This window comes from Dermacentor andersoni, chromosome 8 (assembly GCF_023375885.2).
Source record: "Dermacentor andersoni chromosome 8, qqDerAnde1_hic_scaffold, whole genome shotgun sequence".
Classification (NCBI taxonomy): Eukaryota; Metazoa; Arthropoda; class Arachnida; order Ixodida; family Ixodidae; genus Dermacentor; species Dermacentor andersoni.
In genome coordinates, this window is record NC_092821.1 from 53560094 (window position 1) to 53573711 (window position 13618).

A 13618-nucleotide genomic window follows, 5' to 3' on the forward strand; every position below is an offset into this window, starting at 1 on the left:
TGCAGGAACACAGCACTACAGTTGTTTGACCGGAAACGAGTTCACTAGATCGGCGAAAGATCGGCGAGATCACTAGATCGCTTTGCAAAAAACATGCTCACCAAAGAGCATTTCCAACACGAGGAGATCCCAAGACTTTGCTTTCGTTCGCATCGAAAGCAGTGCTCGCACCAGCATCGTTTGCTTCTTCGAGAGGCCGGCTCTTCGCAATCGGCTCGTACATGTAGGGAGTAACGCCGAACTCCTCAGAAAAACGCAGCCTCTCTAAATTTTCCATTACCGTCTCAGAAAAACAGCACTAAACTACCTGGCACCGCGCTTCATGTGTAGCGGCAGCGGTCGGTTACTAGTGTTGACGTCACGAGGCGCCTGACCAATCACAGGCGGAAACGAGACGCGCGAGCTGGGCGTGTCCGCTGCTGCACTTTTCGTTGAAATAAAATATATTTACGCTTTCTTTTGCTCAATTTCAATGTGAAATTCGAATTCGGAGGGTTAAAAACCATTATGTACAGATGTTCACTCATTTTTCTGGAAAACCTTTCAGCTTCACTTTAAGGATATGGGGACATACATCTTCGGGTACCGGTGAACCACTGGAATCAATCAACGTGACTGAATTATCTATTACCACTATTACCACCGTATTCACCGCAGCCGGAAACTGCAGCGCTACTGCAGCTGTATTAATCTTTTGCAAGGCTGGCAGAATTTTGTTGAAGGTGTCTGCAATTCTTCGGTGCCTATATAATTTAATAGGGCAGTGCAAAAAAAAAAATGCGGCATCACAGTGGGCTCTCTTATAGATGCCGTTTCCTGTGCCATTGGGTTCAGTTTTTCCATGTTGTATCACGTGTGGTGGAACGGGTTTGAGGCTTTAAATTCATAGCGCTAATACGTGCTTTATCTTTATCTGCCTTTCTTATCTCATTTATATATAGCTCTCTCTGTCTTAGTTCATTTCTGCCACCGGTGTACGTAAATAAAATAAAGAAATTTAGGCTAGAAGTATGCACGGCCATAATGACGACTGTGGTGGACTGTTCAGCAAGTCATCACCTAAATTTCCCATCAAAATTGCATAATTTGGTTGGCACTTTCCCAAAAAACTTGGATGACGCGTAAGCTTCGCCTTTAAAAGTGGAATGCGATAGCGTTATCGGGCCCCGTTCGCATCGCCTTATCATTCGCTTGCCATGGTCTTCAGTCATTCTGCCCTAGCGCTGACGTCATTGCTCCTCCTAGCGGCCTCCGCGAGCAGCGGAAGCATTCCACCCCTGTGTGAATATCACGTGCACAGGCGTTCCTTCTCTCAAGGCACGGTTGAGGTGCCCACTGAGAAGCAAGACGCTAACTTCGCCTTTATTTTCTTTTAAAATCACATCTTTATACGATACAAACGCATACGATTGTTCAAGTACCAAGAATAATTGCCATCGCCACTAATTTCACATAGTTACCTCACTGATAATTAGGCTATTCATAATTACTCATGCACGCATCAGTACAGCAATCTAACACGCTTCACTAAGTTAAAGACAACAACCCACTCACTAGGTTCGCTAGTGTCCACACCTGGCGTCCGCGGCCACAAAGACGGACCTCAAACAACAGCCGGTAAAAGGGGTTTGTATTTGAGTTTCCGCTGAACAGAATTATGTTTTCCCGTACATTCAAATTGCATTCCGACGCTGTCATCCCTGCAGATTCCTCGTAAGTCGTACTTTACGAATTTTCTGAGGCATTTTACTTTGAAAAAAATAATTAGTTCAGTAACGCCTATGCGCCATGTGCAGGGCCTAAGTGGTTCGGGATGCGTCTTTCGGGAAGGTTTTTGCCTAACGGACAACGCCGCCGACGCCGACACCGGATTTACAGCGATGCGGAGGCCCTTAACGCTATCGCGTTAGAAAAGACTTCGCGCTGTAGTTTATCTGGTTTAGCATGCTATATAGACTCTGAACGTGGCAAAATCGTACCTGTTGTGTGCAGCAGCAGCTTTTTCGATTTGTGAGCTGCGCATTTACTATTTCGAGGTCTGAAAACTTTTTTTGGATCACGCACATAGACAATACCACCAAGTGACTCTTCTATTGCCTCAGTGGCCTCAGGCATACCTCATGGTTTTGTCCTAGCACCTCTCCGTTTTCGAATATACAGGGTGTCCCCCGTAACTTGAGCCAAACAAAAAATATGCAAATACCGTGTAACTGGACAGAACCAAGATAATGTTGCTTGCCGTCGCTTAGAGATACTCCGATAATTTTTTTCCATACCGCCTATTGAGATGATTAGTTCTAATTATTTAATAAGCTATTAAAATATTAATATTATATGAGAAGTGTCTATGAGAAAATTGTAGAGTGACATGAAAACTTTAGATACAGCTCTCTGCTGCTCAATACGTAGCTACATAAAGCTGTCTTTCCGAGCGTGAAAGAAGCCCGCAAATAAACGCAAAATCGCCGCGCTACTGACAGCTCGAGGCGCTTTGCGAGTATTCGCGGGCTTCTTTCACGCTCGGGAAAACACTGTTATGTAGCACTTATTGAGGAACAGAAAGCTGTATCGGAAGTTTTTCATGTCGCTCTACAATTTTCTTATTCACACCTTTTATCTAACTATAATATTTGAGAAGTTAATCAATGAATTAGACTAATTATTTAATGACGGAATGAAATAAATAATCTGAGTATATCCAATGATGATTAAGCAACATTTGCTGGGCCCGAAATTAATCGGTGGTGCACGCAGGCACCAGACGGGGTGGTTCCCAAGTTACGGGACCCATATGTTTCCAGCAGCTCCTGGCCCCTGTCCGTCAGTGCGAGCGGAATCGGTAGGGCGGGGCTGCATAACAAGGTCTCCCATCGCTCAAGGGGTTGGGGATCGGGGGTGTTGGTGGGAAGGGGAGGAGGGGGGGGCCTTGAGTTCTGTGCACTCTGCCAAGACGTGCGGCAGGGTGCTCTTTTCTCTTCTGCAAAAAGGACAGAGTATATCCAAGCGACGGCCAACAACATTAGCTTGGTTCTGTACACCTACGTGTCATTTGCATATGTTTAATATTTGGTTCAAATTACGTGGGACACGCTGTATAATAATGACCTCCCTGTCAACATAATGTCGTCCATCAAACTATTTGCTACTGACTGTGTCGTTTATTGCGTAGTCCTTAGCCCTTCTGATAATGTTCTTTTTTTTTTCTATAGCCTGGCCTTAACGGTATTTCATCATGGTGCTCTAACTGGTTAATGCGGTTTAACGTTTACAAATGTAAATGCGTGATAGTTACTCGATGTTATAGCCGCACTGTTCTGTTACATATAATCTTAGCAACAATCTTCTTTCTCTCGCAACCAATTATGAATACCTTGACGTCCATTTTACTCACAAACTCTCCTTGAATACGCATGTAAACTATATTACTACGACTGACAATTGCTGGCTTGGTTTTCCGTGCCGCAGTTTCTCTTGCGCCACAGCTATTGCAAAGCTTCAACTTTATAAAACAGTAGTCAAGTCAAAGTCGAGTACGCATGCCGAATTGGGGACCCAAGTCAAGCAACAGTAACCCATACGGTCTACTCAGAGCCGACTGCCTTCATTTTTTTAGATACACTTGTCAGTACCGTGTATGTGTTTAGAAAAAAAGTTTATTTAAACAAGAGATGATACGAACACTGAGTCACAATCATGGCACAATTCCACTAGGACGATAAAATATACAAGAAACGAGGGATTGTATACACGGCAAGTTCTCATACTAGTTTCCGAGTCCTCACTCACTAACATACAACAACATAGACCTACGGAAAAGCACAGCTACAGATAAACGAATTGTCACATGTATAAAACGATGTTGCATACATACAGTGTACACAATGGTTATGTACAATGGTAATATGACAGAGACACCTTGCATAATGTTGAAGTGATGCTATGTGATGTGTATATACGAAAATGATCATGTATAAGAGAGCAAGCACACTGCGTATGAAGAGTGAAACAAAACCTTCACTTATTGGAAATAGCTTCTCGCCGCAAAATGCTACGACCTTGTCTTTTCCACAGGGTGGTCTCTAAGGATTGGGTTAGTTTATACACGCAATCCTTAGAGACTCCCTGTTCTATCGTGAAGCGTACGCGTCATCACGCCGATCAGTGACATAAAGTTACTGTCCCACCGAGCCGCACCAGAGTCTACTTTCGCTGTTTCATACAGAGAACTGCAAACGACTGGAACCACGTTCGTGCCTTCATCGCTGCCATCTCTTACACCGCTGAATTCAAAGAAGCTGTCACCAATCGCCTCCACGGCTCTCTGTAGTGCCTTCAGACCCGGGGATCAAAATAACTAAATAAATAAATAAATAAATAAATAAATAAATAAATAAATAAATAAATAAATAAAAGTACAGTATTACGCAAGGAGGTCTGATCTGATTGTCTCGTTTGAATGAAAACTAATACAGCAAGGATTGACTGTCGAGCTCGCTGCTTCGTGATTGAATAGAAAGAGTGCTACAAGGTTGGAGGAAACGTATCGTGTGTTCTTGTTTCATTCCGTCTGGTAGTTTCATCTAATAAAAGCAGGAAATACATCCCCCTATTTATTTTTCACCATTTCTGACCGCGGGAAATGCAGGTCACGGTATGAGCACTCCATGCGGTGTGTTGAGCGCGCTCCAGACACTAAAATACTGACGTGCCCACCTATGGACGCATGCTTAAGAGAGTAGCCGGTGTCCCAAGATACGCTCCGCGCTCACCTTTCTTCATGTACTGGTACTTATTCCGGCGGTCGTAGGTGTCCTCCTCCTCGACGGACACGATGACGTACTCCCCGCCCTCCAGCAGTCCGGCCTGGTGCATCAGGCGCACGAAGTCGACGAGGACGCCCGTCTCCGCCAGGAGCACGTACACTGCGCGCAGCGAATCCTGGCGACTGACAATTCGCGTTGCACATTTCCCACAATGCAGTTGAAGCCTTCGAGATTTACGCGCCATTACCAATATATAACGGCAACGTGCAACAGCGCTTGATGTGCATCAGCCGTTACGTTGCTCGTTTCTCGCGCCTGAAACTATGAACGTTAAATACCATTGTTACGATGTCCTTAGCTGAGCGCCATTTTTCTGGTGCCATATTGAATCTGGCAATTGCTGGTGCTCTATGTGGGTCGGCGGCTTTGTTCCTTATACAGATAATTGCATCTAAAAATGGTGATGTACCAAAACGTACATTTCTGTGAGCGTTGGGGATATCGACAACGTACATATTCTTGCCCCTCTGACCTCCCGCACAACTGTCCCCGACGCCGTTTTCGTCACGTAAGTTCAAAGCTTGGCACTCCAATCGTCGTCATTAAAAAAAAAAAATTATGCGCTGTCACTCAAGTTAAACGGATGCATTTGAGCACTTCTCGTTCGTGATAAACAAGTGCGCTAATCGAATTCCCTTTCGGTCTCTTGTTTTTAGGCGCATTCTGACATTTTAGCTCACGCTTTAGATAGCCTACTAGTTCTAAGCATGCGTACTTTCTTGACTTCACACACAAAACTACAGTGCATGCTTCTTAATATATATGACTTCTCATATAAATCTATAATGCCAACTTACCGACAAGTATATCCATAGCTGCCCCTCTGCGGCGCCTACCGACATCAGCTTTTTTCGTCGCAACCCATCACCAAGCACGTTCGCGCACACATACTCTCTGCTGCTTCAGTTCCCGCCATGCTCATTCACTTTTCGTAACGAAGCTGCACTGAATACAGCCTGGTCTGGTAAAGCCAACTAGGGTGGTTGCTTGGGCTAGTCGGTAATTCATGATCAGAAATAACGTACAGCGCGAAGGACAAGAACAGCGAGAGACGACATACACAGCGCTGACTTCCAACAATATTATCACAGTCACAAGGCAATCACAAGGGGTGTTCTAACAGCAAGTCACTGTAGCTCTTAGTGCAGTGACTTGCTGTTAGAACACCCCTTGTGACTGCCTTTCATTTTCTGCGCATGCCCACTCTTGTATATATACACACGATGTGGCAACGCAATAAAATATTGTTGGAAATCAGCGCTGTGTATGTCGTCTCTCGCTGTTCTTGTCCTTCGCGCTGTACGTTATTTTTAGTGTGGTAAAGCCGTTTGAAAACACTACGCGTAACGGCTGAGGACAGTCTATGTTATGTGTTGACTATAGTGTACCCCTACTCTAGTACACCATAGTGTTCACAATACTCATCTAACCCAACTGCAAGCACTACAGGCGCCAAAAGATGAACATTCATTCCTGTTGCAATTCCTAGCATCATGCCTATATGCAGTCGCTGCCTCTGACGATTACTTTGACATTCCTGCCGGAGTTTATTTTCTGTGAGCTGAAACCTGCGTTTCTTGGAATTGGTTTTGTAACGTTGACGCTTCCATTTATTTCAAGGATTATTGTAACCATGCTATTTCTCCATAATGCCACAGATTTTGAAGTATGTAGAGTCTCCTCAAGTAGGTGACTCTTGAGATGAAGGCGTAAGTTGTGCTCACCTCTTGTGGCGCTGTGTGAATCCCGGATGATACGTCGTATGGTGCCATTCGCGTCGTCCCTGTAGTCGTTGGGAACGTAGTACGTGTGCTGCACGGTCACGTTATGCTCTCGCGCCTGTGCACCCAGCACGTCCGCGATGAGCCTGTTGTCACCGCGGTCGGAGACCACCAACACCGCCTGCGCACCCCAGCGTGACAACAGTCGGTGTTTAGCGAAATTCTAGCGCGCAAACGTTCAGCAGGCGAACGACGACCTTCTAAAAGCAATACTAAAATGAGTGTTGCGATAATGATTTTCCTTTGTGTGCATCTGCCGATAACAGCATCGTTGCTGATACGAGATTAAAGTCGGGAGATGATGGTTGAACTTTATTGAGAGCAGTCCGAGTTCTTTGGTCGCGTTCCTTGCGAATGGCCTCATGAGTCTAGGAAGCCACGTGACCTGACCGCTGCCTTGCTCTCTTCACCATTTAATGCTTGTCAACAGTGCTCAGGCTACTGCGATGAGTCTCCTACTGCTCTAGCGTGGGGTGGGGTACAGGAGAGAAGTCGGTGTTTCGGTCGCATTTCCGTACCATGATGTACAGCATGGTGTTAGGTGTGTGGCAGGATTGGCACTTGTGTTCATCCATAGCGTTCGGATAGCAAAAAAAATCTGCATACGCATTGTTTGACCTACCTTAGTACTTGAGTACTATTCAATCCCGCTCCCATGTGTAGGGTAGCAAACCAGTTAAGCTAAACTGGTTAACCTCCCTGCCTTTCCTTTTCCACTTTTTCCTTCCTTCAATGAGTATTAAAAAAAGCGAAGTAATTGCATACTACCTTTAGCAAACAAACAGCACGTGCAGTTTTCTCATGCAGAGTACGTCGGCAAGCATGAAGCCGACAATTAATGGTTTCGCTGGTCCGACAATACTGGCTGGTCATTGTGTAGAAGAACACCGCTGAGTGTGGGAGGAGGCTGACGAAGTGTGTACTGGACACAAATATAGATATCGAGGGAAATAAAAGTCAGCTTTGACATGAATAGAAATGGAGGTTTTTCGCGACAGATGAGCCAACATGACCAACGAATTGAAAAACATATACAGACCAATGGACAAAAATGTTGAAATATACCTAGACGGAACATCGATAGAAAGCTGATAAAATCTCCTCCATAAGCAAGACCGAAAATTGAAACAGCTTTCTCGTAACACGAAAAAATAGAATGAGCAGCAAGAACTTATTTACCAACTAAAAGTTACGAAGCATTCAGTTGGTCCTTCTCACGTCAGTCGGAGGAGTGACTACCATCGGACGTAACGACAGCGCTCGGTAGTCGTTTCTTCTTTTGCTAGAGTTGGCGTGCAGAGTAAGAACCACTGCGAACTAAAGTACCACATGAAGTTTATTTTTTCTCTCTCGAGCGGTCCTTTGTGGTGACGAATACGCGCGCAGCATTCGGTAAAAATTTGAATCAATACTAAAACAGTACTCACAAATCTGACTGGGCAGCGAGAAAGCATAACGTAGGACGATGCGCCTAGGATGTAGGAAACACAAGCATGAGCCCACAGCTTGATGTATCATTTATTTTGTTGATTTATTTACAAAAACTACAGACTCTTAGCAGGGACATTGCAGGAGGGAATACAGAAGTACAGAACAGAGCAAGAAAAAAAAAAGAGCAATAAATGTGATCGAAAAACATCATTAGTCACTTCCTTCGCGAATTGATCACATAGCAGTTAATTCAGCGATCCGTCTAAGCTAGTCCACGTTTCTATTGCGAATAGAAAAATAAAGATAATTTAAAACAATTCAAAGCTAACCTAAATGGAACATTGTGAAGTAGCTCGAACTGAAGGGAGCGCTGCGTGGCTAGGTGGCACGGTAAGTGAAATGATGTTTGGGCACGGATGCTTCAATTCACCTATTTATGCAAGAACAAATGCGCTCGCACGTGCAGCTTTCCAGCACAGAGTGTATTTATAAATTCTGAGCATATGACGGAGAACAGCCTCCCATAACGATTGTAAAGGAACCGTGCAGCTTTTCTCTGCACAAGTTCAATCTTACTGATACAATATTCGCAGTCGGGAGACCAAACAAGCAATGCAATTTAACAAAGGCAAATTACAAATAACAAAGAAATTTCCAGTCTTTATTATCTGGATTACGTGCCGCCGCTTGCGGTATGGCGAATATTGGTGCTTGTATGCCTGAGATAGTTAAGGATTTAATTTCAGCTGTTCTTCCTCATGTCCTTAGCACAATTTTTCTGACGAGTATATTTCCAGCTCAAATGAAAATAATAATAGTATTATCAAAATATAAACCATAGGATAAAGAAAAAGTAGAAAATGTCCGAGGATTTTTGAAACTCCCTGTCTTTATTGAAGTTGTGGAAACGTTGCTGCTAAAACACAGCATTATTTCACCTCAATGATGTGACTTTAGGAAAGCATTTCTACGATACCATAGAAATGTAAATCGTCGTGAACTTCATCGGGAAACCCACCGATGTAGAATTTTTGGTTGTATAAATTTTCTTAGAGTTGGCAAAATCATTTGTTTCATTACCTCAAGTTATACTTAAGGTTTAATTATGCTGGTATGATAGGAATTCATAGTACTTTCTGAAAGTTACAGAGCGTAAACAATTTGTTTAGGTTAGTGAGGCACAATTGGATGTTAAATCTGTAAATTTGGATGCTCCGCAGGGCTAAATTCTTAAACATATGCCCTTTTTCATGTACATTAATGAACTGCCCTCACAGGTACTCCATGCGCGACATGTGCGTTATGCCGACCTCGCTCACTTACTACCAGCCGTGAAGAAAAAATTCCCGCAGGAACTCCTCCGGGAGCTGTCTAAGTATGCTTAAGCCTTCTGTCACTTGCTAATTTCTACGCAGCCCGGTGTCGTTATCAATGTCATGAAACTTCATCCGACCAGTATAAAGCCTTACGGACCTTTATTGGTCATTGTAAACCTTATAGGACTAGATCAGATCCTTGTGAACACATACCGATTGTTGTCAATGTTATCTGACTCGACCAAAGCCCCATCAACCTTTATAGGTCGGTGCCAATTTTACCTCAATTGATACGATCCTTACCAACCCTTACTATCCTTGTCAACCTTATCGTACGTTACCGGATCAGGCGCTTAACCCTTATCGATCCTTATCAACTTTATCAAAGTTTCTCCGGCCGTTGTAAGCCCTTATCGCTCTTTAGCAACTTATTCATCCGCGCCTAGCCATTATCAACCGTTACCAAACCCACATAATCTCCGATTATTCCTTATCACCCTTATCAAGTCACTGACTGCTTATCTGCCAGTGTTGCTCGACTTGATCCGCATGAGCTCAAAGAGATCGGTAGCATTTTGGTCGCTGAAGGAATGCCCCAACATAAGGCGCATCCCGCGACCACCAAAAGGCCTCCGGGATGTGCCGAGTTTGGCATTAAATTTTTGCTAAATCGGAATTTTCCTGATATCTACAATGCCCCAAGTCGGCCCCACATGTGGTCCTAGATGTGGCTTTATTCCACCATAACCAAATCTTTCAACAAAGCATTCATAGACACTGTTCTCCTTTGATAATTGTTTTGTACCACCGGTGAAACACATTGATATGGTTCAGGTGTACACTTTCTGGGAGCGTAAATGTTTAGTTTTGTTAATTAGAAAGCAGTTAAACCACTCTTCATTGACGCTACGTGTTGATGGGGAAGGCCTTTTTATGTGTTGTGACCCCTCTTTCGTTCCCTAATTGGCCGTTCATTTGCCCTTATTCTCCCTTAAATGTTAGTGAGAGGAAGGCCTTCTTCCTCTCTTTTACTCTGCTTCTAGAGACTGACAGAGATATGGTAGTATTGGGAGACGTCAACTGCCTTTGTGATTCCAGATATCACTCATACCTAACGAATCGTTATGATGCGAGTGCTCTTTTCTACAACAATTAACGGATGACCAGAGTCTAATAGACGAGGGCGCTTAGTCACGTTCTTGTGGGATGTCTACGCACTTGCAAGGCATCTCTCAAGCTCGACTTTATAGTGTGTACCTATGTTTCGACGAATCTCTGGTCTCACATTCGTAACTACGCCTTGAAGCCTGTATTTTTCACATACCACTGATTAGTCGCTGTTTCATGGGGTCTCCGAGTGTGTCGGAAGTTTTCTCCAAACTGCGGATTGTGGAAACTTAACAGACAACATTTGCGAAAGGAAAATTTTGTAAACAAAGTGAAAGAATTATTACTAGAGATAAGACAAAGTCGACAGCATCCACAGTTTGCTTAAAGGGAAATGTTCAAAGAGAGAGCAAAAAGGTATCGTTACCTTTCACTTCGTGAACGCGGGTGACGCGCAAGCGTATGAGTGCTATAGCGCACGCGACGCTAGAAGTCCTGGGGCCGCTTGACGCCTACGCTGTCCGCATTACAGATCGTACTCAAGACGGCTCGCCCGGCCGCACGATTCACAGCAGCCGCCGGAGCTGAAGGCCCCATTGTAAACATTCGCTTACTAACCAAATTAGCAGCATGGTACCAGTGCAAAGGAAAACCTGAACACGTCACACTCGATGACCGCGGACACTCGCTATCAAAACGCTGGCGTGAGGAATCGCGGCAGCAGCAGCGAGCGAAGTGATCTCCGTGTTGTCTATCCCTTCAGCGCAAACTGATTGGGGAGAACACAGCGCACGCAGAGCTACGAGCCTCGGACTACCTAAACTCTGCCACCAAAGCAGATCGCGTTCAAGATAAAGCCGGCGAGACAACGCACGACCGAAGCACCCCCTCCCCCCTCCCCTTCTCTCTGGTGCCACGACGGGATACGGCGCGCTAGCTCTCCTTGCGCACGCGAAATTGAGCCGCCATCGGCGGCTCACCGTCGCACTCCTTCACCCGTACACATAGCGTACAGTGCGCGAGGACGATGTTACCACAGGACAAACACATTACGGATGATTGGGAAAGAAAACCCCTATAGCAACTGGGAGAGGAGGTCAACCCAGCGCGTATCCGCCTGCCTTCCTCCTCCGCGACGCTTCGCCTCGTTTCTCCATCCCCACTTCGCTCGGTGTTACCTGCATCTAGGTGGCGGCACTTTGCCGCGAGCTGAGCGCGCTCTTTCGTACTTTCCACGGCGCGCGATTCTCCTCATTTTCCGGCGCCTTCCTCGTTCACTTGCCTCGCGTCCTCAGACAGACACCAACGATTGGAATAGCTGGCAAGTTACGCTTGCACGTATGTAATGAGGCGAGTGGTATTTCATGTGAGCTGTCTCAAAGAAAAGAAGCCGAAAAACATCGCCTTCATGATCTACTTACACAAGCCTTGTGTATAGCGACGAGATAAATGCAGCTCGAGCACAAATAAAGGAATAGGAGACGGAAGTGTACGAAGGAGCAGTGGTGCGTTCACGCACACATCGTTTCACAGGTGAGGAGCCCACAAAAAGGGCTCTCGGTGGTGAAAAGCCATACGCGCTTTCGAAGCAAATATTACAAACTGAATCTTGTGGCTTCATATGCGCATAAACGTAGCAAATACTAGCCCTATTTCAAGCTCACTGTCAAAATGTTTTCACTGCAGTTATGGTTCAGAATGCTTACCAAAAAAGTGGATCAATTTATTTCGCTTATGCCACACTTACAAGATCATCGATTCAGCGTTGACGGGCCAATAACTCGAGAAGAAATTAAGTTTGCCGTCGAAACTCTGTAGCGAAACAACACGCTTAGCTCTGATGGCCTTAGTGCTTAATATTATGTAAAACTGCAGGAATTTCAGTGTTCTTTTCGTGAGAAGCTTTTGAAGGAAGCCTAGTAACACGGTGAGCTACCTCCGTCTTTATTTTAGGTACACACAACCGCGAAACAACACGCTTAGCCCTGATGGCCTTAGTGCTTAATTTTATTTAAAACTACAGGAATTTGTTTGTTCTTTTCGTGAGCAGATTTTGAAGGAAGCCTATTAACATGGGGAGCTACCTCCGTCTTTATTTTAGGTACACACAACCGTAATCACAATGAACACTGATAATGAAGTAACAACGATAGTAAACGGATAAAGGCCGATATCGTTATGCAACGTCCGCTATAAAATATTTGCAAAAGTACTGTCAAATAGGCTGCTGGCAGTCATTGCTAAGTTAGTAGGTAATCATAAGACCTGCGCAATTCGACGATGCTCTATACAAACAAATATTCACATCGCACGTTCAGTCCTTGAGTGCATAGATGGTAGTATGGATCAAGTAGCTCTTCTTCAGATTGACCTCGCCAAAGCCGTTGATAAGGTTCAGCGCGATATTTGTTCCTACTACTGGGACATCTGCAGTTAGGGGATGTATTGTAGAATGGTATAGCACGTTGTTATAAACAGTGCGCTACAAAGTTGAATGCGAACTTGCCTTACATGCACCGTATTACCGAGGCAATAAACACTACTCTGCGTTTCTGTGAAACTGCAGGAGCAAGCGTAAATTTTGATAAAAGCAGGGGTTTCAGGTTAGGCATGTGGGCTCCAACTACCTCTGTGTTCTCGATTATTCATTGGAATCAGTCTCCGCTGTTATATCTTGGTGTGCCTCTCGATAACTTCCGTAATAGTGTACCTCATTGGACGTCCGCTGTAACAACTATCCATCCAAAGGTGAAAACCTAGTAGAGACATGACTTCTTCATTTTTGAGAGTGCTAAGGTACGCCATATATTTCTTGCTTCTCAGCGTCTTTATGTTCTCCATGTCGTGTACTGCTCTGGTATCCGTCTTCATGCATTCCCTAGAGTAGTTGCACGTCTTATATGGCGCTCATTATGGGAAGCCATGAGAAGGGACAGCCTTTTTCTTCCATTTGAGAAGGGTGGAATCTGTCTTTTGAATTTGTACGTGCGACAATTGTTCATGCGTATATTTTGCCATAAAAACGTCTCTCATTCATTCCTTCTCGCAGTTAACTGAACTCGTCTTCCGTCACACGCCCCTTTTCTTTTTTTGTCGCGACAAACATTGCTCAAGAACTGCCGTTATGGGGCTTCCTGAAAGAGCATGCCCACGCTATTTC

The 13618-nt window shown here is 44.7% G+C and overlaps 1 protein-coding gene across 1 annotated transcript in view; it reads right to left on the reverse strand.

Annotated features, from left to right (window-relative positions):
- LOC126526361 (guanylate cyclase 32E-like) overlaps positions 1 to 13618 on the reverse strand; it is a 180494-nt gene that overhangs the window by 128099 nt on the left and 38777 nt on the right. Inside the window, exons 4-5 of the mRNA XM_050174257.3 lie at positions 6548 to 6725; positions 4770 to 4922 (exon numbers count right to left, since the gene is read on the reverse strand). Of these exons, the coding sequence (XP_050030214.2) occupies positions 4770 to 4922; positions 6548 to 6725 (331 nt within the window). The remainder of the gene's footprint in view (positions 1 to 4769; positions 4923 to 6547; positions 6726 to 13618) is intronic.